We start from the raw sequence: 27522 nt of genomic DNA on the forward strand, positions 1-27522 counted from the left end.
GGAGAATGTGAAAGAGTTGGCTGTCAACAAAATTACAAGCCTACAAGCAATTAGTTTTAGTGCCAGGATGTGGAAAAGGATTAAGTTAGTAATTAGGATAAACAAAAATGAACCTTTTAAAGGATTGGCTTCCACATCACTAGTAGGTGACGCCTTCTCTGCATTATAATAATCTGGTACATCCTTGAGTGTGGCATTTACAATGCTCACATTACCTGAAACATGACATTCAAATAATATTTATTTATTTACATATAACTAGAGGACCCGACAGACGTTGTCCTACCCGAACGTTGGCTTGCCTGCTTATTGGCTTGGAAAAAGACTTCATTGATAAGTAGATACCTAAGTACTTGTTTATGATTGAATTCTAAAACTAAAAATTAATAATATTTAAATATTGAATTTAAGTAGGTACCTAGATGCTTGTTTATGGTTGAGTTCCAAAACATAAAATAATGAATTTTCAAATATATAATTCTTTTCGCAAATGTCAAACTCGGCTCCTCTGATCTACAAGGGTGCACTTTATTCATGAGTGTGATTTTCAAAAATGTATCGAATATCCGTTAATATTATTTTAGTATTACTAAAAATCCAGTAAAAAATAAATAAATGGGAATAAATTATAAGGAATGTAAGGAAATAATCTGATTGGGATACATAAAAAGCAAATGTTTTTTTAACACAAAAAAAATCATCCTTCCATTATTTTTGTACATGCATTCTAGTCGAATGCAACCCTGGTAGGTCGATGAAAAAAAGATTTATGCTTCTAACTTTTTTCCACGGATTCAATTGAAAATTTTAATATCTACAAACAAGCACAGCGCAAAGACCTACATTTCACTGAAAACCGCACGTAAATCTGTTAAGCCGTTTAGAAGTTCAGTGACAGTGATTATATATATAAAGATAAATATATCAAATGCTCAAATGAATGGTCCAAAACACTTGTAAGTCGAAACAAGTAAGAAATAAAAAATGCACAATTCCTATATTTCATATTTACAATGGCAAACGACTATTACTAGTTGTTGGTAATCCCAGAATATTCCACTATCTGTTTAGGGATATATATGAAATTAGCATTTATTATGGAAATCATACAATCTTTTTAATAAACACAAGGTACAAGAAAACAATTTAAAATTACAGATTTCAGCATTGGTAACATACCTGCATAAAAAAAAGGTAAAAAATAAAATATTAAAAAAGGTGAAGTTTATAAATATTCACTTCTCAATTTACTGTTCATATTATGTTGGTATTGTATTACATATAAATTATAATTTATTGTAACCTATGCTTCAATGTCATAGAATTTTTTTCATTTTTTTATTTAATATTTTTATAAGATACAAAATATTTACAAAAGAAATACTAGAAAATACAAATTAAAAATGGAACCCATTACCACACCGAAAAATAGATTGTGCTTGGTGTGGAATTATAATATTACATATAAATTATTTGTACTATCATTATTCTAATTGATTAATTCATTTATTTATTTATTTATTCATTCAAAATTACAAAATTAAATATTTATGAACTTATTAAGGCTTTTTAGGCTATGCCCGTGTCAAGCCACAATAAATAACAATAAAAATACATAGTAAAATTAAATAGATCATATCATATTATGACATAGAATAACAATCTAGAAAAAAAAAGGTAAATGTAATAAATAATCAAATTCCAAAGAATACAATGCAAAAAAGATAATCAGAAATAATTTTTAAAATATAAATTATAAAAATTAAGAATCACACATAATCAAATATACAAAATAGTGGTATCATTAAAATCAACAAAATAATAGTAAAATATAGTAGTATTGAAAAAAAAAACAAAATAAGAGTATCATTTAAATCAACAGAAAAAGAATATATATATAAAAGCATAATTGAAATGATAATTGAGATATGTATTCTAGAAACTCACTGAATACTATAGTAAGAAATATAAGAAATAGGGGCAATAAATCATATGCCAAATAAGAGTACGTACCAAATTAAATTAAACAAAAATACATAATGAAAAAAAACATTTAAAAAAAACATAAAATTAAAAACATTACTTTCATTATAGTTACAACTGTACAAAGCCACTGAAAACTATGTACATAAATGGTTAAACAATAGTTTCCTAAGAAAGCGGTGCTATTACCTAGCCGATGTGATATGCCGTGGATGCAGATGGCGTAACGAGACGGCCGTCTTAACGGTGACCAGCAATGTCAATTTAAATAGATCAGTGCCGTTATCCAGCGACCGTGACCGCCTAATTTTATAAACTTATTTTTATTAAACTATGTACATGATGCGGTGGGAAATAGACAATCTAGAAAACCTTAGCATTACGAGTAGATACATAATATATTTTGAAGATAAGGAGTCATCGGAAATCTAAAACTATCATTGGAGGAGAGTGAGATGTTTAAAAAATAATGAATCAATAATAAAAAAATCATGATTTTTTTTCAAAATTTTGTCATTTTTAACAGTCCAAATCATGTTTGTACTCGTTTTCAGACATAAAAATGTTCACCGCTACATTGGCGCCGCTGTTTGACGTTCTGCTTACAATAAACACTCTAGGAAACCAGCTCTATCCGGTTTGTACGGACAACTTTTTAATGATGGCAGCCATCGCTACATGATATTTCAGCACCACTTTCTTAGGAAACCACAGCTTGATGGAATCTATATCACATAACCATAATTTGACTGAACTACACTGATTATAAATTAAAAGAAGGACAATTCCTGACCTCACCCTAATGCACAAAGTGAAATGCACCATAATAGATTGCCCAAAATTACTCTCCCTGATAAACTTTTGTGTACCCACAAGGACCACCAGACTCCGACACATGTTCTAGTGTGAGTAAAATAGGACAAACTTCACCCACCATTCTCCCCTCCCCTGGCACGCATCCACAGAACAGCTAATAATTATGCTGAGCTGTTGGACTTGCTCCACACCACTCCTGCTTCTATTCAATTAGCTATCCGTTCCATTGAATGGCCATCCCCTCAATTCTCCTTTTTTTTATTTCTATTCATTGTTACTTATTTCCCTTTTCTTTTGTTTTTTGTAATTAACATATTAGTGAAATAATTGTGATTATATTTTGTGTCAATTACTGTGCTTCTTAACCAAATATTGTATGAGCCCTCCGGGCGTTTACAAATAAAGAAAGTGTCCCTTTTACTAAATTATTGTGTTCTGAGTGTCACTATACAATGGGTGTCACCTAAAGTATAATTTCTTGTGTAAATAAAAAATGAACATTTGTAACTGACCTCGTACTGGACTGGCCTTCTGTTCCACGGGAGAGACAACAGCCTGAGGTGGAGAGGCTGAGCCGTTCTCCCCTTCCTGACTACAGGGAGCCCCTGGCACAGCTGGCACACTAAATACCCGGTCGAAAGAGAACTCCTGGCTACCTTGGGACGCTGAGAATGGCTTCGGACCCAACCGAGGCTAGAGAAACAGATTACTCACATTTTAATTACAGAAAACCAATAAAGTTCTTCGAGCCGAACTTATCAGTACACTTGCATGGAAAAAGATAATATATGCCTAAATCAAGAGAAAAAGTCACGCTGATGCCAGTAATAAATTTTCATTTCAACCAGTTTTGACATGCCATGAAAATCAATTTTAAAGGGAGTATATTACCAAAGCAGCCAAAAAGAAATATTTCTAATTCATTATTAATAATTCATTTGTGTTATTTTTTTAGGTGTAAAATCACAATTAGAGCATTGATATTATCCTATATTTTTGTATTATTCGGGATAAAAAAAAAAAAATCCTATTTAACTTCTTACTCCCCAGCTATTCCTTATATTTAATTTATTTAATGTATTTAATTTATTTAATTTATTTAATTTATTTAATTTATTTAATTTATTTAATTTATTTAATTTATTTAATTTATTTAATTTATTTAATTTATTTAATTTATTTAATTTATTTAATTTATTTAATTTATTTCATTTGTTTAATTTATTTAATTAACTTAATTTATTTAATTTATTTATTTAATTAACTTAATTTATTTTATTAATTTGATTTAATTTATTCTATCTTTTAATTTTATTTCATTTATCTAATTTATTAATATTATTTAATTTATTTAATTTATATAATGTATTTCATGTATTTACTAACACACTTTGGCATTTATAATATTAGTATGGATATTTAAAATCAAAACAAAGTAATTACCTGGTGAGAAAGAAACAATAAAAAAACAAAAAATAAACAAAATCATGTATTTGAAAGAAAATAAAACAGTAACAGTACGAAATTCTTTAATGTTCTTTTTTACCTTATAGCTCCCAACAGACGTCTGAGCCGAGGTTCGAGGCTTAGCAACTGGTCTAGGCACCCCGTTTACCACGTTGACATTAGATAATGCCTCTTCTCCAGCGCCAGCTTCCGAAATGGACGCTCTAGGCATTGGCTTAGGAGGCACCATGACTGGAGAGTTACCGTTTTCAATGCTGTCGGAAGAAAACCCATTTGATTTATGTTCGACGCCATTTTCAGTACTAAATTCTTCTTTATCGATTAAACTTTGATCACTTTCCGGCATATCGTTGCCGTCGTTTTGATCATTGTCAGGTAGGATCACTTCTTTATTTTGTTTTTCGTCGATGCGTCTCGGTGCTTCTTTGCTAGGCTTCTCCATACCTTTAATCAAGTCTTTCACATTAACGAAGTCGATTTTAGACTCCTGTTCCGTGCTTTTAACAATGTCTGGGTGTTCGATCGGCGGTGTAAACTTTGGCTGAGGTTTAATGAGAGCGGTCGGGGGAGAATTTATGGGTTTGGTTTGCTTAGGAGCAGGATCGACCATAGCTTCAAGCTGCTTTACGTATTGAGCCAATGACCCCCTGTGCACCTGAAAAAAATTACAACATACATATATCTTGAACATTAAATCTCTATTGTTTAATTTTATTTGATATTTTAAACCACCCAACACCGTGGATGCACCTATACCGAAAATTTTATCCCTTTTCATGTGTGATTGCAAACATTTTAAAATAGTTAAGTGAGAAAATATAAATGGAATTTAGGGGCGTAAAGTTTCAAAGTATTAATTTATGTACAATAACAGTTAAAACTTACCTCAAAATATATTATGTAAGAAACATAGATGATACAACACAACACCAAATATACACAACGCACAACTAAAAACATTGAAAACATAAACTTGTAAGGTGACTACAATTGCTACGCATGCGCTACGAAATCAACATAAGATTAAACAATAAAAAAACAAACACGAAAATGTGTATTTACATCAACAATCGTGTTTTATGAAATAAAAATTATTTATAATAGAAAAAACGGTGTCGGAAAAAAAATCTTTTATGGTACATTCGAATACAAAATATACAAGTTGGTAACTAACATTTTACTAGTAGTGAGATATTGCACTTTTAAAGTTAAAAGCTCATCCCAAATCAACAACTCAAATAAAACCACGAGTAGAATATCATAAAACATTATTTTTTGCATTTATAAAATACAAAAAAATATATTTACATTATAAACAGAGATTATTTTATGCAAGTTATGAAGAAATCTCACTTTCCAAAATTTGTAGTTACCAACTTGTTCCAGAAACCCGACGATATACGAGTAGTTACCTAATTATTCTGTCATTAAGTTTAATATTTTTAAAACAACTGAACATAAAATACTTTCGTAAGAACACATACGTGTTTCAAACATCGGTATTAAGAAAATTTTGTATTTAAAAACAGAAATCCTATATGTTATAGCAGAAAAGAAAATTGATAAATCAACCATTAGGTCTGGAAGCTACAATTTCTGAATTATGGTAATTTTAATTAAAAGATTTGTCAATAGCTATTTTTACAACTGGATGATTTATAATGTCTGACTAACAATTTTAAAAACAACAAATTAAAAGAAGTGGTATAGAAGTGCGTGTATAACAAATATATTTTTACAAATGTATCTATTTACCAATTATAGAAATAACTAAAGTAAATACAAAGTGTTAATTAAATCGTCGATAGGTACTGTAAGAAATGTCCAGTGTTACAAAACATTAAGTGCTTTACAAAATAGACCGTAAACTAATAACCGAAAAACCAAAGTGTGAATAAAATAATATGAATAACGAAACTGGTGCAAAAAAAACACAAATGTGAACATTAACTTAGTAAAAAAACAAGTTAACAAACATCGTATAAATTTCACCAAAAAAAACACATTTCGATCTTAGTAAAAATAAATATAATTAATACAATCATAAATCATTCTAATTTTTAAACATTTATATATTATATTTAGAAATAAAATCACAAAATTCAACCAATGATTGGATTGAATTTCAGCATTGATTTTGCGATAATTTCAGAGTATAAAACTTTATATACGAGGTATATCTAGAAATAAAGTTACTTTTGTATTTATTGCCATCACAGCGCTGCGATCACAGTTTTGCGCATGCTTACAGGTACTTATCCTGATCTATTGAGTAGTTCACGCCATTATGAGTTAGCTGACTGTGTGCACTTCGCGGTGCTTGTTTGAAATGCCGCCGCTTGTGACATGAGGTCTGCAATTAGTTTCCTTAATGCAAAGATCATTAAACCAGTCCACAATCATCAACAGATCTGTGAGGTATACGAAGAACATGTGATAAGTGATTCAACGGTTGAGACAGTTCAATGAAGGTAGTGATAATGTGCACGACGATGAGTGACTACAAAATGGTTAGTTATGTAGAAAAATAATTTGAAATCTTAAAATTTTTCCTAAGTATTTTCTTTCTGAATAAGTACTTGATTTATTTAACCTGTCAAACAGAATTTACTTTCTGGATATACCTCGTAATATGCTTTATACTATTATGACAACTCACTTTTCAAGCTTATTTATTATTTATATTGTCTTTCAATAATACATTATATCGTCGCTGTTCGGGCAAAAGCCACTAACCCTAAAAAAAAACAATTTTGAGTTGAATTCAAGCCATTCCAAGTGTATTCATTCATCATTCTGCCCATTACTGAACATCTATATTCATTCAATTCTTTCATCTGTTGATGTTTGTGAAGTTAAAGAGCTGAAACCTTTATTTGTACGGGTGAGATTCATCTAATTGAATTATTTCACCTACATACTAGGCAATGCCTGAAAATGTTATTTTTTCAATTTCTATACTTCTTCATGGACCAGGTGGATTTATCGACAATATTTTCAGCTTGTCTAAATTTTTGTAGACAAGAACTGGATTCAACTCCCTGGGGAGCTGTTTATATTAACATATTACAACAGAGATATCTATATAAATTCATTAAATATTCTTCATCTCTGTTGTAATATGTTAATATAAACAGCACCCCAGGGCGTTGAATCCAGTCCTTGTCTACAAAAATTTGGACAAACTCAAAATATTGTTCGAAATTTTTTGTTGTCAGTGAAAAACAGTGGTGTGACTTTCAATAAAATCTCATCAAGCATAAATAACTAAAGGCAGATAGAATTTATTGGCAATTAAGGCAGATTATTTTTTAAGTATGACAGTTCTCTTCCTAAAAACAACATTTTGTTTGTGTTTATGCATTTGTATAATAAAATGTAAAACGACAAACATGTTAAAACATATTTCATTAAATCAATAAAACATTTAGCCACAAAATTGTATAATTATTCATCGCATTTTCTTCCTGTCACCAACTCTTTTAGGTTGCATTGTCCAGATTATAAACAAGCAAAAGTCACCAAACCAAATTTTAGTCACCTTGCCACATTAAAAAACTAAAACTTCCAAAATACAAAAACCTGATTTTTCCATGGTCTCCAAACTTTCAAATTGCGTTTCCTCAAAATGATGTTTTTTGGGTTGGTGATGTTGCCTGAACGGCGACGATATTTAATATTAAAAACAAGAAAACTTCAGTTACAATAAATCGCGGGGTAATCACTACAACCGGGTAATTTAAAAATTAGCATTTGTGAGCTACCTAGTAAAAACCCATTTTTTATCCTCCTCAATCAATACTACAAATAGACAGTCATGCATTCAAATCATCATAATACTATGATCTCGATGAATCACGACTTGATTATCTGTAGCATTCACGGGGGAAGATAAAAAAGGTGTTTTTAGTGGGTAACTCACAAATGCTAATTTTGAAGTTACCTTTAGTCCTTAAAATATAGCTTGATTAGAATGACAGTTGTCAGCAAAACTGACGACAATAACTTTGTAGTAAAGTCTAAGGAGTGATTTATATTGACACACAAATTATTCATATCTGGCATGTTAATTAATTTTTTGAATACAATGCTTGACATATAAATATATAAATCAACATAAATATATAAAATCACCTTTAAAACTAAAAAAAAAAAAAAAACCTAATTATTAACGACGTTCTTACAAGGTTACAGCATTTTGCAAAATCGTTAGAGATGGGACAAATTGATCAATGTAAATTGATCGAATAAAAAAAAAATCATTTGATGTAGTTCATTAAAAAAGTATAAATGTTTTATTTTTTGGTGAATAATTGTCTTAAACACACTATAATAGACATGTTTTTGCATTTTTATATCAATTTTCGGAAACAGAGTTTCATGTTTGCATGAAAAAACTGATAAAATTGATCAATTCGATCGGTACATAATCAGTGATCAGTAATTTCCTATCACTATTGACATTAGTTTGGCAGCTGTCATTTGTTCAAGCAAAATTTTAAGGACTATAGTTGTAGTTTTTACCCAACGTAATGATGTTATATTATCTTTAAAAAATAAATAAACAATTTAAACCACTAACGCATGTAAAAAATCGTGCAGGTACAAACGGGTGACTGTGAAATTGATTTACATATTAGTAATTTAGTAACCTACTTTTTCGGAGCTTTCGGATCCTCGTTTGGCTGGGTCCAGTGACATTTTGGGAACAGGGTGGTCTATACCTTTGAACCACATAGAGGAGTTTGTATGAGTCACAAACCCGGGTGTATCGGGATACAGATCAGCGTGGTAGTCCCGATAAGTCTAAAGTGTTAATTAAACACATTTTGATAAAAGGAAAATACTTTTTACATTCCATTAAAGTCCCAGTTAAAAATCAGTAGTAACAGTACAATTTTTCTTTTGAATTCGGTAATTGTTACTAGGTATAAACTTCTGTTTTTTAACCACATTAATCAAACACCAGGCCTTGGGTTTATTGCATACATAATTATTTAATGAAATGAACAAAGTAAATAAAAATTGCAGTCAGAAATACAACATATTTAAGAAAGAAGTAAAAAGTTATATGTATCTATAATTCTTTTTTGTGTAGCAGAAAACACATTTTTTTTGTTATTTATATGTTATACTGAAAATATTTACAAATTAAAAATAAAATAAACACATTATTGTAAGACGTCACTCCCCCACAAGAATTGTTTTTTTCTTTTACGTAATGGGAAACGTTAATGTAAATATATGTATTAAATTTACATAAAATTTGTACTTAGGCGTAATATTACATACTTATATTATTTTCTAATAAAAAAAAATTACACATACATATTTATTACCAGGGAATCTACATAACAGTAGAGCATTTGAAGTGGCCTCTGGTTAGGTTAGTCTCCATCTAACATTTTTGGAATATTTTTTAACAGATGGTTATATTGTACTTGTATTTTTTATTTTTTTATTTATTTAACTTTGTGTACATAATGTTAATTGTACGTGGCTTGGTTAATACAATTAGCTTATTGCCAAATGGCAATTTCTTCCAACCAACCAATAAAATAAAAGTTTTAATTACAAACGATTACAGATTTTTTTACCTTTCTGGGAACTTGATACATAATGGGCACGACCATAGAAGACGTCAACTGAAGGATTCTGTTGACTTCCCCTTCCATGACTCTAAGCGCTCTCTTGGGGACCAGGCACGCTCCCTTCGTTTGCTCTCCTGTAAGAAAAAAATAATAATGGAATACGCCATTGAGATTTCTTTATCCACACCCAGCGGGTGTATAGTGCATCGCATCGGTACTCCAAGGTGAGGTGATCAGTCTCACTCTTCAGATGCCAGTCCTTGAACATCACCAACTACTAGGTATCTTCGCTTGATTGATTTCAGTATTTTTAAATGAGAGTAGCCATCAATTTGAAAACACTTGTCCAAAGTTCTGGTTATATTTCTTAAACAGAACTTTTTTCCTCATCCGCCCAGATGCATATTTGTAAATATCAGACGCGTTATTTATTCAGGATGCTTCGGTATCACTCAGTAATATGTCTTCAGTTGGGGACACTTCGGATTCACTCAGCGCTTGTTAATTTATGCCTTTCTTAATTAGCAATTTTCAATTTCGTAACGCCACAAAACCGCCCCTGAGTAGAGCCTACTGACGTAACTCAACATAAACATTTTCAAATAATAATAATAATAATAAAACCACTGAAGGTGTAAAGATGTAAAACAACACTAAATATGTGTCCTATAAAGGGTTAAAAAAGTATTTAAAGGTGCTTTTAAAATTGGTTAATCAGTCTATAAACCACTCTGCTAAAGACAAATGTTTTATTAGGGTTGGGGTGTAGGGGGGATAGTTTTCAGAAATTGAGATTCAAAATGTTGTTAGTAGAATGAATTACCAGAGTGCCGGATGCCCTCGATGAGATAGGGCTCTCTATCAGCGACCTCCATGTAGGCTATGGTGGTGTCTCCCTTCCCGGCCAGGAACAGCATGCAGGTGTCAGGGTCGTACAGTGCCATGAGCACCCCGGTGGAACAGTCCAGCTCCAAGGTCTTCTCCGGAGTAGACAGATTCCTCACATCGCGAATTATCACCTGACGCAGGCGAGCGGCATCAAAACCTGAATAGAGATACATTTGTAACACTGATAACCCCTGGCAAAAATATTAGCAATTTCTTTTTACTTTACATTTCATCAACTTGTACCATATTAGGTATTAAAAAAACAAAAGGTGTAGAGAATAGAACGCCATATCACTCCATCTTCGCATACAGACCTCACCTCCTCTACATTCGAAAATCTTCTCATGAAGCATAGTCTATCTCACTCAAACCACCGTTTCATAACATTTCATATTATTCATACAAATTAAAACAGCAAAACAAACTTTGCACAGTGACAATTAGCTTACACGTTGTGCATAAGCTGACAAGATAGATGTCGTACGCTAAATGATATCGCTGGATATTTTTTATCAAACCGCACCCTTGTTGATTACCACAAAAATGACGCTGAATAGCAATTTTAGAAACATTACAAAAAAGAAAAAATAAATGGATTTGAGATGAATAAGTCACTCAGATACCAAAATAATATCTTAAGTCCAGGTCAAAATAGTTTTGTTTTCAAAGGAATAAAAAAATTATAATTATTTTATTTTATTTTCATTTGGGAAATCAACAGTTCTACATACATATTTTTAGTAAACAAACAGATATAGTGTATAAACTCAGAACTAATAACAGATTTCCACATAGTATACAAAGTTAGTAAAGAAAATATATTACATATCAAATAAATACATACAATTTATACATATAAAAATGTTATCTTCATGTACTCAATAATCAAAGATTTTTTTATATTTATTTTAAGAACATTAAGTTACTGTAAATTGGGCGGGATTAGGACAAGAATGCTTGAAGAGAGGATAAGGGGGGGAAGGGAGATGTACATATTTATTATTATAATGTCTACTAAGTTACATAATGCATTTTTAGTGTAAATTTTAAATCTGACAGAGTGATATTTGTGTAATCTATATTTTTAAATTTTGAATCTCCCCAATGAACTAAAAACTATTAAAACTTGATAAATTCAAAGTAAATTTAAAGATTTTTTTTGAACCCGAGTAAAAACAGCATTCTGTTCAAATAAGTACTACAGTATTATTATTTTTTATTAATTAATTTCAAAAAATAGAAGGTAATTGGATGATTAAACACCAAAATTAATTCGTAATCTAAAAACAATCCCTGTTTTTGTTCCTAAAATCAATTTTTTATTCAAAATTCTGCCAACATATATTTTTAATGCTTAATTAAATCAATTTAAAAAAAACTTATATTGATGATTTGAATTTTTCTCTGGCAGCACACCAAAACATTGAAATAAATAATGAGTTTTTATTTGTACCTGTGGTGAGAATTCTTTCCTGGTCTCCCAACCACACCAAGCGGCTGTCCTTGATACTCTGGTGACTGGCAGCGCTGCTGGAGATGGGCTGCGAGGCTCGGGGGTCCACGATCCTCACCTTCTTGTCCTTGCAAGAGGTGGCCAGTAACTTGCCATCGCGACGCCACGAGGCAGACTGAATAACGTCTCCGTGGTCGCTGTTCACTATAAGAAATAATGCGATATTTAATAAGGAACTTAAAACCCACTTGCTCTCTAGAGAACGCCTAACCCAACTACCACTATCTTGCATCCTTTTTCCATACTTCTCTTTCTTATTATCGTGAAATATAATTGAGCTAAGAAACTTCCCTCAGGCACAGAGGGTTCCAGGTTCGATTCCCAGTGAGATCACAATATTATTGTGAGTTCTGTGCTGTATTTTACTACCGTAATTGAGGCTCATGGCCTATTCTAGGATGCTATTCCGAATTTCCCCCGGGAGTAGATAGTGGATTTTTTGTGGATTTTTATATTTTGCGTGCGACTACACTTTGCCACACTGGTGATTAAATGTCAAATTACATATAAAACTGTTTAAAAATGGGGAAAAAACTAATACGGTTTGGTCAATTCAACATAATTAAGTGTTTCGGGTAAAGCTTAGTGGCAAAAACATTTTAAATGTAAATAATCATGTATGGCCTCACGTGTATGTATTTAGGTTTGAGGTCTTGGATCAGCATGGAAGGAACAGATACACATTTAAAAAAAATAATTAAAATAAATAATAAATTTGTCCAATTTTTTGTAAACAAACTCAAAATATTGTTGATAAATCTACCTGGTCCATGAAGAAGCAAAGAAATCGAAAAAATAACATTTTCAGGCATTGCCTAGAATGTAGGTGAAATAATTCAATCACACAAATCTCACCCGCATAAATAAAGGTTTCAGCTCTTTAACTTCACAAACATCAACAGATGAAAGAATTGAAGGAATACAGATGTTCAAATATGGACAGAATGGTGAATGTTACAGTGTGTAAAGTGGCCACTTAAACCAGCCACTGACAGGTCATAAGCCCTGTAGATGCCTAGACTTCTATATTACCTTCTCTTAAATGTTCTTCATCTCTGTTGTAATTTTTTTTAAAGAAAGTTCTTAAACCTCTGGTATATAATTTCATCTCTTTTCCTTTTCGTTTCCGTTTCCTTGCATAAAAATCATTTCAGGTTTTAAAAAAAGAATTACTTATTGTACTATAACACCCTAATTTTATTGAAAACATAACACAACGACAAGATATTTGTTTAAATAGTAACAAAGATTATTCACTATCACCCTTTTCTTACGCATACCTCTCTGGGCCTAGTAGATAAAAGAGCGATTGATGAAGGGCATTCCAAAAATAAATAGAATTACTACTAGTAGTACTAATGTTACGTATTGTTAAATGAATATACAAAATTGTTTTCTATTTCATTTTTGTACTGTGTTCCGGTGTATATATATTTAGACTCGTCGAATAGTGAACATTAAATTTTTCTGAGCTATCGTGCCGTGTGTCGGTAGCAGTCTTTGCCGACGTTTCGGATCATACTGCAGCGTCCATCAACCCTGATGATGCGAAGAGAGTAAATAAAAAAGAAGAGAGGGCATCTGAACGGCTGTGAAAATGGAATAAATTTAATCACCAAACACTTCCTGTTGGGTGATAAGATCCCAGAGAGAGAGGAAGTTGGCGGACGTGACATGCAGCAGTCCATCGGCTGAGGGGTTGAAGCCCACTGTCTCCACTCTTCTCTGGCGCTGGGAGAGAGTACACTCCGGGTTGGTCATAGGCTCACTCAAGCCTGTAGCTGGAACGTTCCAGAGCTTGACCTGGAAATGTTATGTGCAATGAGAAAAATGTTTTACATATTATTTACATAGCACTTAATTTCCTGCCGCAAAATATCTAAGAAAATTAATGCAGCAGAAAGGGAAAACATTTTTGAGAAAGAAATGATAATTAGATATAAGTTAATATTAAGGACATTCGTGTATTATGTTTGTACTATTTTAAGACTCAAGAAAAGATATTTTTAAAAATATGTAAGTCTCATTTACAGGACATGAAGAGGATTGCCAATTACTGCAAGGTAGCTTACCACAAAACCAAAATATGACAATTAATATAAGTATTTAATTTAATTTTATAAATAAATACATGAATCCTGGATTCAAGCATTTTTTTTTAAATAATAAAAAGATGATAAAAAAAACCTTTTAGGGTATAAGATTTTTGAGCAGGTAATAACTAGTACTTTTTTAAAAGAGCAAAAAACAAGTGGGAAAAAAGAGTTTAAAAAATACTCAGATGTATTCATTTAAAATGGTTTGCCAAAATATAAGTATTTCCCAAAAATGATTATAAAATAAATGTATTGTAATGTATTTTTATTTTTCTTCTTTTATAAATACCGTATAACATTTTAATTGTGTTATGACTTCACATGATAATAAAACAACGACCAAATCACTGTTATAAAAAATTAATTGGAAACATAAACATTTATATTTGTTATTAAATTTACATGATTCCAAGTGTTTCGATGTGAAAGAATGATTCATAATTTTTGGCACAATCAAAGATATCTTAATTTATTAAACTCGGTATTCAAAAATATAACAATTACTAATGTTATTAACTTAATTAACTTATTACTGATTATAATTACCAAGTATTTTTACAACAGGTCAATATAGATCCAAGCCACAGATATTTTAATCTAGATAACTCCCTAGAAGGTGATTTTTGATAATATTTAAAGCTTTTTTTGTCATATATTTATCCCATGTTTAACTTTCTGCTATAAAAAACAAAAGAAGGCGCCAACGAAAAATAAAAGAATAATATACAAACCAAGCAGTCCTGAGATCCAGTTGCAAGTAGTCCATCATGAAATGGAGAAAACTCCATATCGGTTATTGTATCGGAATGTGCATGCAACAATGGCATGGTCTTGCTCTTACGGCCGCAGTCATCCAACGGCAACACCGCCAAACTTGAACCGACGTGTTCCCAATTGAACGCCATGACAGACGCCGATGCGCAAATGTTATTGCCATAGGTCTGATAAGAGCCGACGCAAACATCTCTGATGCAGGCCTCGGGCTTTGGCACGATCGGGGCTGCATTTTTATATTTGGACGCTTTGAAACGCCACGCCATTTTGAATCTTAGATATGTAACGACTTGTAAAACAGTCTTAGTCTCTTTTTCTTCTCCGTTTTTGAAAGGTTCTTACTTGTCTATGAAGAATATTTAAAAATAGAAGGAATGTCTGAAAAAAAACAAAAGAATGTTAGTCCTTGGAATTTTATGAGCGAGTAAAAAAGAAAACTAAATAATGCGCTGCATACATAGAATTAATAGTTCAGAAGGAGCGTAGAATCATATTTGAATACACAGGACTGTGTCTAATAATTCCCCCACTATGCCTCACTTTCGCCGCGCGCATTCATGATGCCGCCGCGTAATGTTGCACGATGGGAACAAATATAATTACAACACAAATGTAAGGTAAAAAAAAGCAATCTGTTAATTTCTCTAAAATTTTATTGTGCTTGCGGAAATATTGACTGACACAACAGAGTAGATAAGTAAAGGGTCATTAAATAAGAGTAATTGAATTAATGAACTTTAAACATAAAATATAAAACAAATTTTATTTTACATAAAATGGATATTTTTATATCATGTTAAATAATATTTGATGTTTTGAAGATAATGTCGGTCAAATTTTTCATTTAATTTGCTAATTACACATGAAATGTAATTGCATCCTGTTTCTTTAAGATCTTAGCAGTATTTCTACACTTAAAGGGACACAACACGGCATAGTTGAATTCAAATCAGGAGTTGCGTACTGAGCGACGTCTACAAAGAAACTAATGGGTCAAAACGTAAACCTACTCATTTAAGAGTAGATTAGTCGCCTTCTGTTTGATGTGCGTATGCGGTTTCAGGAATATTCTTAATTCTATGGCTGCATATTTAAAAATATTTTTTTATCACTTACATTTAAAAATAATAATCTTGTGAATCTACATATTTATTGTGCGAACAATGTTTAATTAAAACTAAATGAAGCATGCTTTTATAACAGATAACTTAAATACGACACGGCAACTTCCGTTTGTGTGCTGCACTTAAATGCAATTATACAAAAATAGATTGCACATAAAAATAAAATATTGATTATCTCAATAGGAGGCTTATAAAACATCTACAATATTTTCACACTGAGAGGCCACACTGTGAATAAGAGTCATCGTTAATATATTATAAAATCAATTGAAATTTACAAAACGTATGAAAACTTGAATTATTTATGTGGATTTGCACTCGTACGTTTGCCAATAGTAGTGCAAACATTGTGGAGAAATCATCTGCAAATTCTGGGTATTTGAAAACAATGAAATGTCTGTAATTACGTTTCAAGCACGCCTGGATCCTGCCGCCACAAGTAGATTTTCATTCGTATAAAATATATTCGAAGATTAACTACATTCGCAAAACGTATTAATATAAATACTGCACATTCAAATCGTAGACAAAATCAAATCACGCCCACTGTTGTGACGGCCATTTGTCAAAACAGCGTCGGCATTTGACAACTGCAAGTTCATGATCATCGCGAACTTCATAGCATTTTTTCTCCATTTCTGCATACTTTCACCGGTAAATAACACATCGGTACTTATCCAACGTCACTATTTTTTTCATGCGCCTAAAATTTCTCAATCTCTCACATATGGCAATACCAAATGTCAAATTTACTATTATAAATTTGTATATTGGTATACGATTGGCAATTGACCGAAATGTCAAATTAAAAGGTTTTTATTGTTTAAGGAACCTAACTTGGCATTTAAATCCCCAGGTGAATACTCCACCCGTTTACCTACCTTTCAGTTATGCTCCGAGTTTTCGTGTTTATTTTGCGTGCATTGCGCAATTATAATTGAAGAAAGTACCCGCCGTTTCGTTGATTTCACTTTCATTTGAGCGAGACTAGCGATGTGTTTAGTTAATTTTGTTTTCAGATACCTGTAATGGAAGATTACAAGTTTCTGTTTAAAGTGGTGCTAGTTGGGAATGCGGGTGTCGGGAAGACATGCCTCGTTCGGCGGTTTACGCAGGGTATATTTCCTCCCGGACAGGGAGCTACTATTGGAGTGGATTTCATGATAAAAACCGTCGAAGTCGACAACGAAAAAGTTAAGGTAATCAATTTTTACCGTTACGTGAGTCTGATTACGTTATTTCTTGTAGTTTGCGAACTATACTATTTTGAGAAGGTATCTAAGTAGCATGACCAATATTTACTTACAACAGAGAAAAACGCTGCTGTCTTTACTCAGCTGTTTGGAAAGATCTTAAAAATGTCAAATATCGCTTTTTTATTACTAATGTGCAAAAGTTAATCAATCAACTGTTCTACACACTATGAATGTTTCTTTCTCGATAATTGGCTGTAAAAAACCATTCAAACGTTCAATTAAATGTTTGCCTCTATTTCATTACAGTGTGTATTTAATATGAATATCTTATGTAATTTAACAGTATTCTTATTTCTTTTTTTTGCGTAATTCAGAAAAATTTCAGTATTATATTGTTAATGTATAGGTAATATTATTTTCTCCTAATCAAATAATGTTTACATATTTCGAAGCAAAGGCAACCCTTTGCTGAAGCAACAACAGAGTTTTTTTTTTCAGTAAATCAAATGAATATTAATTTCCTTAGTTTTTTTAAATAAATATAAATTCCGGCACTGTAAGTACTTAGTAAGTTAAAACGTTCTTTTGAATATTTTTAATAAATTCATCACAAAAAATGTTTTCCTTGCTCCATTAGAGAGGTAGAAATGTTAAGCACCTATATAATTTTTAAAAATCATATACAGTAGAACTCAGTTTATTCGAACACAAATATCCGGATCGTTATCAGGAAATAAAATCTCAAAACCTCGCTGCTCGTAAATGGATTTTTTCATCAAAGCAATTAGCTTTGCTGGACATGTTTTTAATAGTCAATTAAGTTTTTGATGCGATTTCAATTTGCTGTATTATTTCAAAAGCAATAAAAAAGTGATCTTACAGTAAATTTTGTATTTTCTTTCAAAACATTGCCTTAATTTGCCAACACAGGGCTCTTGGCCTCGTAGAGTTTGGAATACGATACTATTTTATTTTTTTGTAATATATATATATGTATTTGTACGAATTAATAAATTAATTGAATGGTTAATCCAATTATCTGGATTTCTGCATATCTGGATAACGTTTGACACTCATTACTCCGAACAATTGGAGTTTTACTATGTGTAAAAAAGTTGTAAAACATTTGATCAAATAAAAAATAAAACTTAATAGCCTAGCTTTGTGATTTTTCATGTTAAATAATAGAACTACTTATTTAGTTTATGTAAAATGACCTAACTAAATTAAACATGCATTTTTGAAACTCTCGACCCTTTCGATGGTTTGGTTTGACAGACGACAGAGTCTGGGAATTTTGGGCATCAAGGCAGTAAATAAAAGTATTAAATTTTGTAAAAACATTAAAATTAGTAAAATTTATCGATGGATCTACAGTTTATTGTAATTTTATAATAATAATCCAAATTAAGTTGATGCCGGATAAGCTTGATAAATTTAATCCTCCTAGTTCTGTTGACTGATTACCAGATTACCAGTTTCATGGCTCTCATTATATATGATTTTAATAAAAGCTTAGCCCTTAACCTCTTGATGATAAGATCAGAACTCCTTTCTTGACTCAGCCTTACATTATGCACGGATCTCAACATTAGTATTAGTAACTTTAATGAAGAAGTTCAGTGGTTTTTTTTTAAATTTGTTAATAGACTATTAAACTAAACCAATTTATTTATTTTTTTATATCGTATTATCAGCGCTATGATTTTTTAAAGTTTTGTATTTCTGAAATTACTCCGCATGTGACATCAGAGATTCTCTTGCGCTTATTCTCGGTCAGTTCTGCTAATTGATCCCTTGACGGTAAGTAAACTGGATATCTTTCACAGCTCTCTTATCATTGGTTGATTTATATGAACTACTGACGTCATTCAAGGTAGTTCATTTTTATTAAAATAATTTTTATTACTTTTTTCATACATTTTATAGAAACTTTGCTTTACAATTTAATGCTCTAATTTTTACCACGCGCAGGAATATATTTTTTGGTATCCGATTTCCCGTAGGGCTTAAATTCCTCATTTATATATGTAAATTCACTATTATCAATTCTTCTTACTTTTGTTTTGGAAATTAAAGTTATGGACACTTTTTACATTTATTTATTTTATTCACAATATATTTATGTAACATTTATTGAGACATAAATCCCAATTCCATGGAACCAAAATCCTGTGTTGAGTTAGGATGAATATATCTATAACACTTAAACAACATACATTTCACCATATACATAATACACAACAAAAACACCATTAAAAATACATGGCATATCAAACATATAAAATATCTCTCTTCAATCCGTGCCTCATATCTGAGGATGGTGATTACACCTGACTCCGGGCATGGCTCGTCTGTGGAGAGTCTCCTTACATCTGGAACGGTCTTATGCTCTTCTATATGCATTTGTCAGTGATAATTCTGATAATTCAGTAACTAGGCCGCTCTATCTTGTCGGTTGATGTCCACGCGACCTTGCCGATACTTCCCAGGAGAATAGTTTTCTCCAAACTATCAGAGTTCCCCCTGGAAATATGTCCAAACAATTGCAGGATTCTTTTCTTGCACATGAATGTAATTTTTTCTCCTATGTCCAGTTCCTGGAGTATAGATACATTTGTATGTCTGGCCGCCCACGGAATCCGCAGCATTTGCCGCCAACACCACATTTCGAAAGCTTCAATTTTTCTTTTCAGATTCTCTTAGTGTCCAACACACCGTACATGAACACTGAGAAAACCGAGGCCTTCACCAGTCTCTTTTTGGTGTTATGGTTATACTGGGATTTTTCCAAATCTTTACTGACTCATAGCCTTTTTGGCAATACCAACGCTGAATTTCACCTTCAAACCCACCACCATTGCTGATGAGAGAAACATATAAAATAACATGCAACAAAAAAACATTTGAAGTACATGAAAAAATACAATTGAAATAAACTAAATCAAATATTCAACACCAATCAACTATAATTGTCAAGTTGTCATTTGTGAAAGTTTTTAATTGATTAAATTTTGCTAATGCTGTCATGGTATAGTTTAAATTCGTGCAACCAAATTGTTCCATTTTATGTTATTTTCGCATTGAAAGATAAAAAACGTAAACTTTTATTATTACCACTTCGTGCCTTCCGAATGTATTAATGAATTCTATTTTATTGCAACAGCGAGGGCAAACATTTTCTAATGTGGAAGTCTAGGTATTTACAGGGCTTTTGGCCTGTCATTGGTAGGTTTAAGTGGCTACGTAACACTAATATTTACCATTCTGCCTATGTTTGAACATCCGCATTTCCTCAACTCTTCCATTGACTTTTGTGAAGTAAAAGAGCTAGAACCTTTATTGATGTGGGTAAGATTATCTGGTTGAATTATTTTACCCTAGGCAAGGTATCTGCTGTTTTACTTCACAAATGTCAACAGATGGGAGAGTAGAGGAAGGGTGGATGTTAAAACATAGGCAGAACGGTGAATGTTACAGTGCTTAAAGTGACCATTTAAGCCAGCCAATGACAAATCATGTTTTCTCTCGCTTTTGCAATAAATTTAATCATCATTATTCCCTTTCCAAATCTAATGGTGCACAGGGCACTGCATTGGTACACCAACCGCAGCGTTTCTTGATCCTTTTTGTTACATCAAGATCATCAGTCTTACGCTTTAGGTGCCAGTCCATTGACTATGAAATATTCTAGTGCAAAAACGCCTTTTTATTGATTGATTTGGTGTTTATTTTGTAGAACTCTATATTTAAACTTATAATATTAGAAATCAAACACTGATTTGAATCTACTGAACACTTTATTTTATTTTTACAAATATAAAAACAAAAATTTTGTGACAATTGTTTAGCCTTGTTAGGGCATTTTCAAACGAATGTGAATATTAGATGGACTGAATGTCCTTATATAGTTCTATAATTCAAGGTACTTAATTCGAAAATAAAAATAATCTTATCAACTATAGCATGTACATTAATCATAATTGAAGGAAAAACCAATGGTTAAGGGCAAGGCTAAGTGTTTAATAGGTAATGGAGAATTTAGGTATTTAAATTTTGGAAAAAATACTGCAAAGTATTTATTGACATACATGTATGTATTGTGAGATAATCAATGAAGCTTTATAGTTTTTAAATAAATATTTAATGTCAACCATGTCGGGAATCGAACCCGAGACCTCTTGCATGGTAGACAAACACGCTGACCACTACGACAAGAGGATGACAAAATTCAGATTTTAATGACTACGTTGGAAATGAAATCCAGCCTGTCTTCAAACATTGTTGACTAAACTAACTTTTCAACGTAATAAAGCTCGTCTGAAATCAAACGAAGGCTATCCCTTAAGGCCTTACAGGGAGCTGCAAATTAAACAAATACCTTGCTAGAATCAACCTTTCCTAAAAAAACTGATCGAACTTTTTATTTATCATTCCCGCAATAGGGGGTACGTGAGTTTGAGGTCTTTCTTGAAGTGGTACGCAGGAAAAACTAATTGGGAACCACTGATCTAGAACCTTGAACATTTTATTTTTAAATACAACTTTTATGGCTTATTTTTCAACAGTTTATTTGTCCTAAATCCACCAGTTATATTTTCTTATGTTTAGATAAAACAGAGTAACTCTCGAACGTTCTTTGTCTTCTGAAGGATTCTTACATTCTTAAATACTTCAGATAATAGAATTTTATTTTCAAATACATCAATCCGAACTCGAAAAACTTTTTTCACTAGAAATTCAAGTATTTTATTTACATTATTTTCCAGTTTAGTATTTTATTACAATTAAAATACTGACTATTCAAAAAAAAACCACAAAAGTTTTAAGGCAATTTTATAGTCAAATTGCAAATAATATCAAAGTACCCAGAGTTATTTCTAAAAACTATACTCCAGTAATGTTATCAAATATTATAACTCCGTTAAGATTAAGCATTGTTTAAGCTTATTAGTTCCAGCCTTGAAGAATGTTTATCACAGATTAGTTGAATTACCTACTCATGCAATAATAAGGTATTTATTTTTTATTTATTTATTCATATAAAGATATACATTACAAAAAAAAAAAAACTTATCCCTAACTCTATGAGACCAAGAGCCCTGTGTTGTATTATGTTATTGTTTATTCAGTATTCCTCATATTTGACTTACAAAAAAATAAAACCAATTACAGTAAACCCCCCTATAACGCACACTCATATAGGGTTTCCCCCTATAACGTTTGCGGTAGTTTTTTTTCCTATAAAGGTGGTACCTCGTACAACGCAGTAGGTCTGTATGCCTTGATCTTGATAGACGCATTCTGCGGAACTAACATTACCCGAAACACTTAGAAATATCAAAAAGTTATTTTTGACAATAATGAAAATTGTAATCCAGTTGATAATCAGAATAATAAAGAAATTGTGCCACCAGTATTAAGAAAGTCTCAACGGAACGTGATATTAGATGATTCTGACAGTGATTAAATACATACTTGGCTACACAATTTAAGATGTTAATCTTTTTTCGCTTTCGATAATCATTGTTTGATTTTTAATATAAATTTTATTTTATTTTAATATGTATCTTTTTGTGGACTAAAACATATTCCGGGAATAGTTTTTATTACATTTATTCGTCACATGTTAACCCATTTTGTAAAATTAACTTATAAACTGTCATGTTAAACTTCCCTGCTTGCAAGTTTTGGGAAGATTACGTCATCCAAAATCGTCACGCCAGTCAAGCCATTTGTGCTGGTTAAAATGTAAAAATACAATTTAAAAACATTAACCCCCTACAACGTTCCCCCCGATAACGTAGTACCTACATCAACGTTATAGGGGGGTTAAATGTATTCGGATTCTAGAAGATTTCAAATTTCAGTTAACATGAATGGCCAATTTAGAGCAGGATAGTAAACTTGGTTATAGTTTGTTAGTGCTTCAATTTCACTTGGTGAAAAAATCTGTTTTTTTTTTTCTATGGACTCAAAATGGAAGGAGAACATGAATGTTTTATGTATGCAAAGTATGAAAAACATAACGATGTAGAATATGAATGTATGTGACAAGTGACCACACTGACATTTCGTGACAATTTCAATTCCGTTTTTCTGAGGCAATGGTATCTTAGATGACACATCAAGTATTTGTTTGGTTGAATTTTTATAATTTATGACATATCTTTGTGGCCGTAGAATCAAAACAGTTGTCTGAAAATTTATCCATATTCTTAAAATATTTTTTTTTTTAATTACCCTAATTTGCAGTTACAAATATGGGACACAGCTGGCCAAGAGAGGTTTCGCTCCATCACACAAAGTTACTACAGATCCGCTCATGCCCTCATACTGGTGTACGATATATCTTGCCAACCGACCTTCGATTGCCTCCCAGATTGGTTAAGAGAAATCGAAGAATACGCAAGCAGTAAAGTGCTAAGAATCTTAGTTGGTAAGTGCGAACTTCATTTTAATTTATTGACATATCGTCATTTTTAGCATCATTCCCCTTGCCGCATTGGTTAACCAAATGCAGCGTTTTTCGATCATCGGTTATATCATGAGGTAAGGTGGTCTGTCTTACGCTTCAGGTGCCATTTTAGGGACAATGAATTCGATGACAGACGGTATGTTGAAAACATCGACTTTTCAGGAGAGCTTTTAAAGATGTTTTTGTTCACCTAAATTACAATTATTCTTAAGCGATTAATATGCGTTTTGGATTATACTTGTAATAGTTTCTGTGTTTACCAACAACATTTGAAAATATAGGTGTAATCTGAGGTGATTTTCACAAAAATGGCGCTATATATGTGTTCATTTCTTGTATATATGTTTCTTCGTGTAACTGTTGTGATCGCTTTAGGCCGTATATATAATTAATTATATTAGATATTTTAAATTTATCTCCTGCTTGACTTTTGACTTTTAACTTTTAATTTGACTTTTAATTTAATCTTTCAATTTTACCTTTTTAATTTTAATTCTGAATTTAAATTTTTAATTTTCACTTTTAATTTAAATTTTAACTTTTACTTTTGATTTTAACATTTAATTTCAACTCTTAATTTATACTTATTCATATGTACATCTACTACCTGCATCTAATGAATTTTTGTTGATTGTGTATTTTTACTAAGAAATATAAATGTTCATGGAAGCAGAGAGATAGGGAGGGAAGTTAAGTTGGAGCTATACAATGTCTTCTCCCTTTTATGTACTTTTTATTTAATATTTATTTTTTCCTTTTTTAGAATTTAATTATTTTTTCCCCTCTCCCCCTGCATTCATAATAAATTAGTGTAAAATCTGTTATTGGTCTTACTTTTTTTAATTGTTCTTTTGTACCTTGTATTTATATTAAGACTGTATGATTTCCTTATTAAATAATTAAAAATTATCCACAGTAATAATAATAATAATCTTATTTCATATTGCAGGTAACAAAATCGATAGAGAAGATTGTGAAATACCTCGCCATGTTGGGGAAGATTTTGCACAAAGACACGGTATGTATTTCCTGGAGACATCGGCCAAAGAATCAGACAATGTGGAAAGGCTTTTTATGGAAATTGCAGTGGAACTTATGGAGGTAATCCCTTTGTTATTTTTTTAATTAAAAATGTCATGTGTGATACTTAAATCCACCACTTATGATAGTGGCTAGTGCATTCTCACCAACCAATTAAATAAAAGGTTTATATAACTTAAGTTTCAAAACGTGCGAGAAGAAAAAAATGAATTAAAAAATAGAACTAGCAATATTTGCATATTGTGGAGAATTGGAACGCAATCCAGTGATCGCTATCAATTGGCAACACTGGAAACAGGTGGCAACACCAATCTGATGTCTCCAACATAACTCGGAACTATGGCGGCCTCTTCTCTTTTCACCTACTCTTTTCCTACCTAGAATTCCGCCATGTCTTCGTTTTTTTATATTATGTCAAGATTTATTAAGATACCAGAGCAACATGAACGGAAATAAACAATCTTTAAAATAAATTTATATTACATATGAAAAATAAAAGCAAATGTTATCTGACTGCATTAACAATCAGACTTGACTTATTGGCTATCATAGTTTCATAAAAGTTTTCATTACCATTTCAGCAAGCCAAATGCAAAGAGCTTCCACGATACGACACGAGCTCAACGCCCATAAACGGCAAAACCACTTCTATAGGGGACAGCGCTTGCTGTGGGGGAAAAGCCGCGTAACTATCGACGTGGTAAACCGACTTCGTAGGCCTGAAAACCTGCATCTACATCAGCTTGTACGCATATACATGGTTACCATGTTAACCTACCCACAATTTCCATACTTGGCAAAAATTGTCTGCCCATCATCGGAATCGATATTAGAGTAAAAAATAATCACGCGGTATACATTTACCTGAGTAAGAAACTGATATTACAATAGTATTATTTGTATTTTTGATATTTCTGTTATTTAATTTGCAAAATAAGCCATAAATTTTATGTTTATAACAATGCTTATGACATTATCATAAATACGTTAGCTATACAAAACTACTATATGAAACGGTTTATTAACATTATTAAGCTTTTAAACATTTTATACAATAATTTTACCACGAGTGATGATATTTTATCTGTTTTATGGAGTATTAGATGATTTCATCACAAATAATTCAAACGGTCTTGCTTTTAGTTCATGCATGTGTTGATAAATATTGTTGTGCATGTGTTGATGAATGTGTTGATAAATAGTGTTGACGAATATTGGGTGTTAACATAAATTGTGTACATTTTTTTTCCAAATAAAGAGGACAAGATGACACAAAAAAAAAAAAAAAAAATATTTGCATCTTCACCGTACACTGCGCAAATATACCAGCTTTGGCAGCTTCATTCCTCAATTTAACATGAACAGAAGGCAGTGTCGAAAATGCTCACTTTCATCCACTTGACAATCCAGTTTGAAGGCTTGTAATCAAATAAAATAATAGATGTAACTTAAAGCAAACACAGCATCCTGTAGAGCAAAAAAATTCTCTCAAATGCTTTACTTTAGGTGCTCATTTTTTAATTTTGAAAAAAATGCACATAACGTATATTAACACCTAATATTATTTTCTTATTGAAAGGTATTTCTCTAATTTAAAATGAATTCATTCATTGTTGATTTCTGTAATTTTATTTTTAAAAAAGAAAGTTTATATTTGTCTAATTTTTATTCAAAATTATGGTAACTTAATACAGAAAACATATGGTTACAAAACTATAAAACGATAACCTGCAATAATTACTTAAAACCAATTAACAATTTTGACTTTGACAAAAAGTATGTAAATTTAACTTTGACCCATTTTTACTCATTGAGGTATTTATAAATGATAATTTAGTCATTTTAAATTGTCATTTTTTGCTTCATACTAAAAGGCTGTATCCACCAGTTCAATATTTTTTTTGCTTGAATTTTTAAACAATCTGTAAAATCTCTTAACCGTTATCAAATACTTATGTATGTTATAATAATTATACAATTTACAATATGACAGAACGTTAACAAGTTTGCGGATTTATATTCTCGCAGATAAGTGATAAAAATATTTGTGTCACCATACATTACACCAACAATTTATTGGTGATATATCTCCTAAGTATATAAACTAATGACAGAATATCACAACTCTGGTGTCAAAATATCTGGTGATTTTTAAAAATAATTACGCTTATGTTTACAACATATAAGTTACAGCGTGCAAGCGTGTTAACGAACCTTTTTTTTTACTAATATGACAGAAAAAATAATGTTAATCATGAAAAAGTATTTTTTCATTCAACTGTAAATAGGTACGTACACATATAAATTTTGTGAATATTTGTTTTTGTTCTTTTTAATAAACTTAAGATATACCTATGTATGTATCAATATACTATGACTACAAAATTTAAAGTGATTAATAATATTTTACAATGTGTGTGTTTATGGGCTATATTTAAATGGTAAATTCTGTTGGTATTTTTCGCCATTACAGCGCTACAAATGTAGTTTCGCACATGCATAGTACATACCCTGATCTATTGAAAAGAAGCTAAAGCCAATAATGGCTTATAATA

At 31.3% G+C, this 27522-nt stretch overlaps 2 protein-coding genes across 4 annotated transcripts in view; one reads left to right on the forward strand and one right to left on the reverse strand.

Annotated features, from left to right (window-relative positions):
- Positions 1-16840, reverse strand: part of pod1 (coronin) — a 30997-nt gene extending 14157 nt beyond the window's left edge. The window contains exons 1-10 of one of the 2 annotated variants that reach the window (XM_088228918.1): positions 16660-16840; positions 15086-15506; positions 13875-14061; positions 12199-12402; positions 10681-10902; positions 9864-9991; positions 8923-9072; positions 4346-4921; positions 3312-3492; positions 114-215 (exon numbers count right to left, since the gene is read on the reverse strand). In XM_088228918.1, the coding sequence (XP_088085044.1) occupies positions 114-215; positions 3312-3492; positions 4346-4921; positions 8923-9072; positions 9864-9991; positions 10681-10902; positions 12199-12402; positions 13875-14061; positions 15086-15394 (2059 nt within the window). In that variant the 5' untranslated portion in view covers positions 15395-15506; positions 16660-16840. The remainder of the gene's footprint in view (positions 1-113; positions 216-3311; positions 3493-4345; positions 4922-8922; positions 9073-9863; positions 9992-10680; positions 10903-12198; positions 12403-13874; positions 14062-15085; positions 15507-16659) is intronic. The other variant, XM_088228919.1, reaches the window with a different exon arrangement.
- A 163-nt stretch (positions 16841-17003) lies between these two features.
- Rab30 (RAS oncogene family member Rab30) lies at positions 17004-27320 on the forward strand. Of its 2 annotated transcripts, none has more exons than XM_088228927.1 (5): positions 17004-17108; positions 17272-17451; positions 23704-23887; positions 24876-25027; positions 25549-27320. In XM_088228927.1, exons 2-5 carry the CDS (start codon positions 17281-17283, stop codon positions 25654-25656), a joined length of 615 nt encoding a protein of 204 aa, XP_088085053.1. In that variant the 5' UTR covers positions 17004-17108; positions 17272-17280; the 3' UTR covers positions 25657-27320. The 2 variants fall into 2 exon arrangements, with proteins under 2 accessions (XP_088085053.1, XP_088085054.1); XM_088228928.1 differs by having other exon boundaries at positions 17256-17451; positions 25549-26402.
- The last annotated feature ends 202 nt before the right edge of the window (positions 27321-27522 follow it).

This window comes from Micrasema longulum, unplaced genomic scaffold (genome assembly GCF_059751315.1).
Source record: "Micrasema longulum isolate JH-2025_06_02 unplaced genomic scaffold, ASM5975131v1 h1tg000615l, whole genome shotgun sequence".
Taxonomy (NCBI): Eukaryota; Metazoa; Arthropoda; class Insecta; order Trichoptera; family Brachycentridae; genus Micrasema; species Micrasema longulum.

What these genes read in the sequence shown, in the direction of transcription:
- Rab30 (XM_088228927.1), top strand. Translation starts at nt 17,281, where the DNA reads ATGGAAGATTACAAGTTTCTGTTTAAAGTGGTGCTAGTTGGGAATGCG. An exon ending in TCGACAACGAAAAAGTTAAG is followed by an intron (nt 17,452 to 23,703) that starts GTAATCAATTTT and finishes CCTAATTTGCAG; the next exon opens with TTACAAATATGGGACACAGC. An exon ending in TTGCAGTGGAACTTATGGAG is followed by an intron (nt 25,028 to 25,548) that starts GTAATCCCTTTG and finishes TTACCATTTCAG; the next exon opens with CAAGCCAAATGCAAAGAGCT.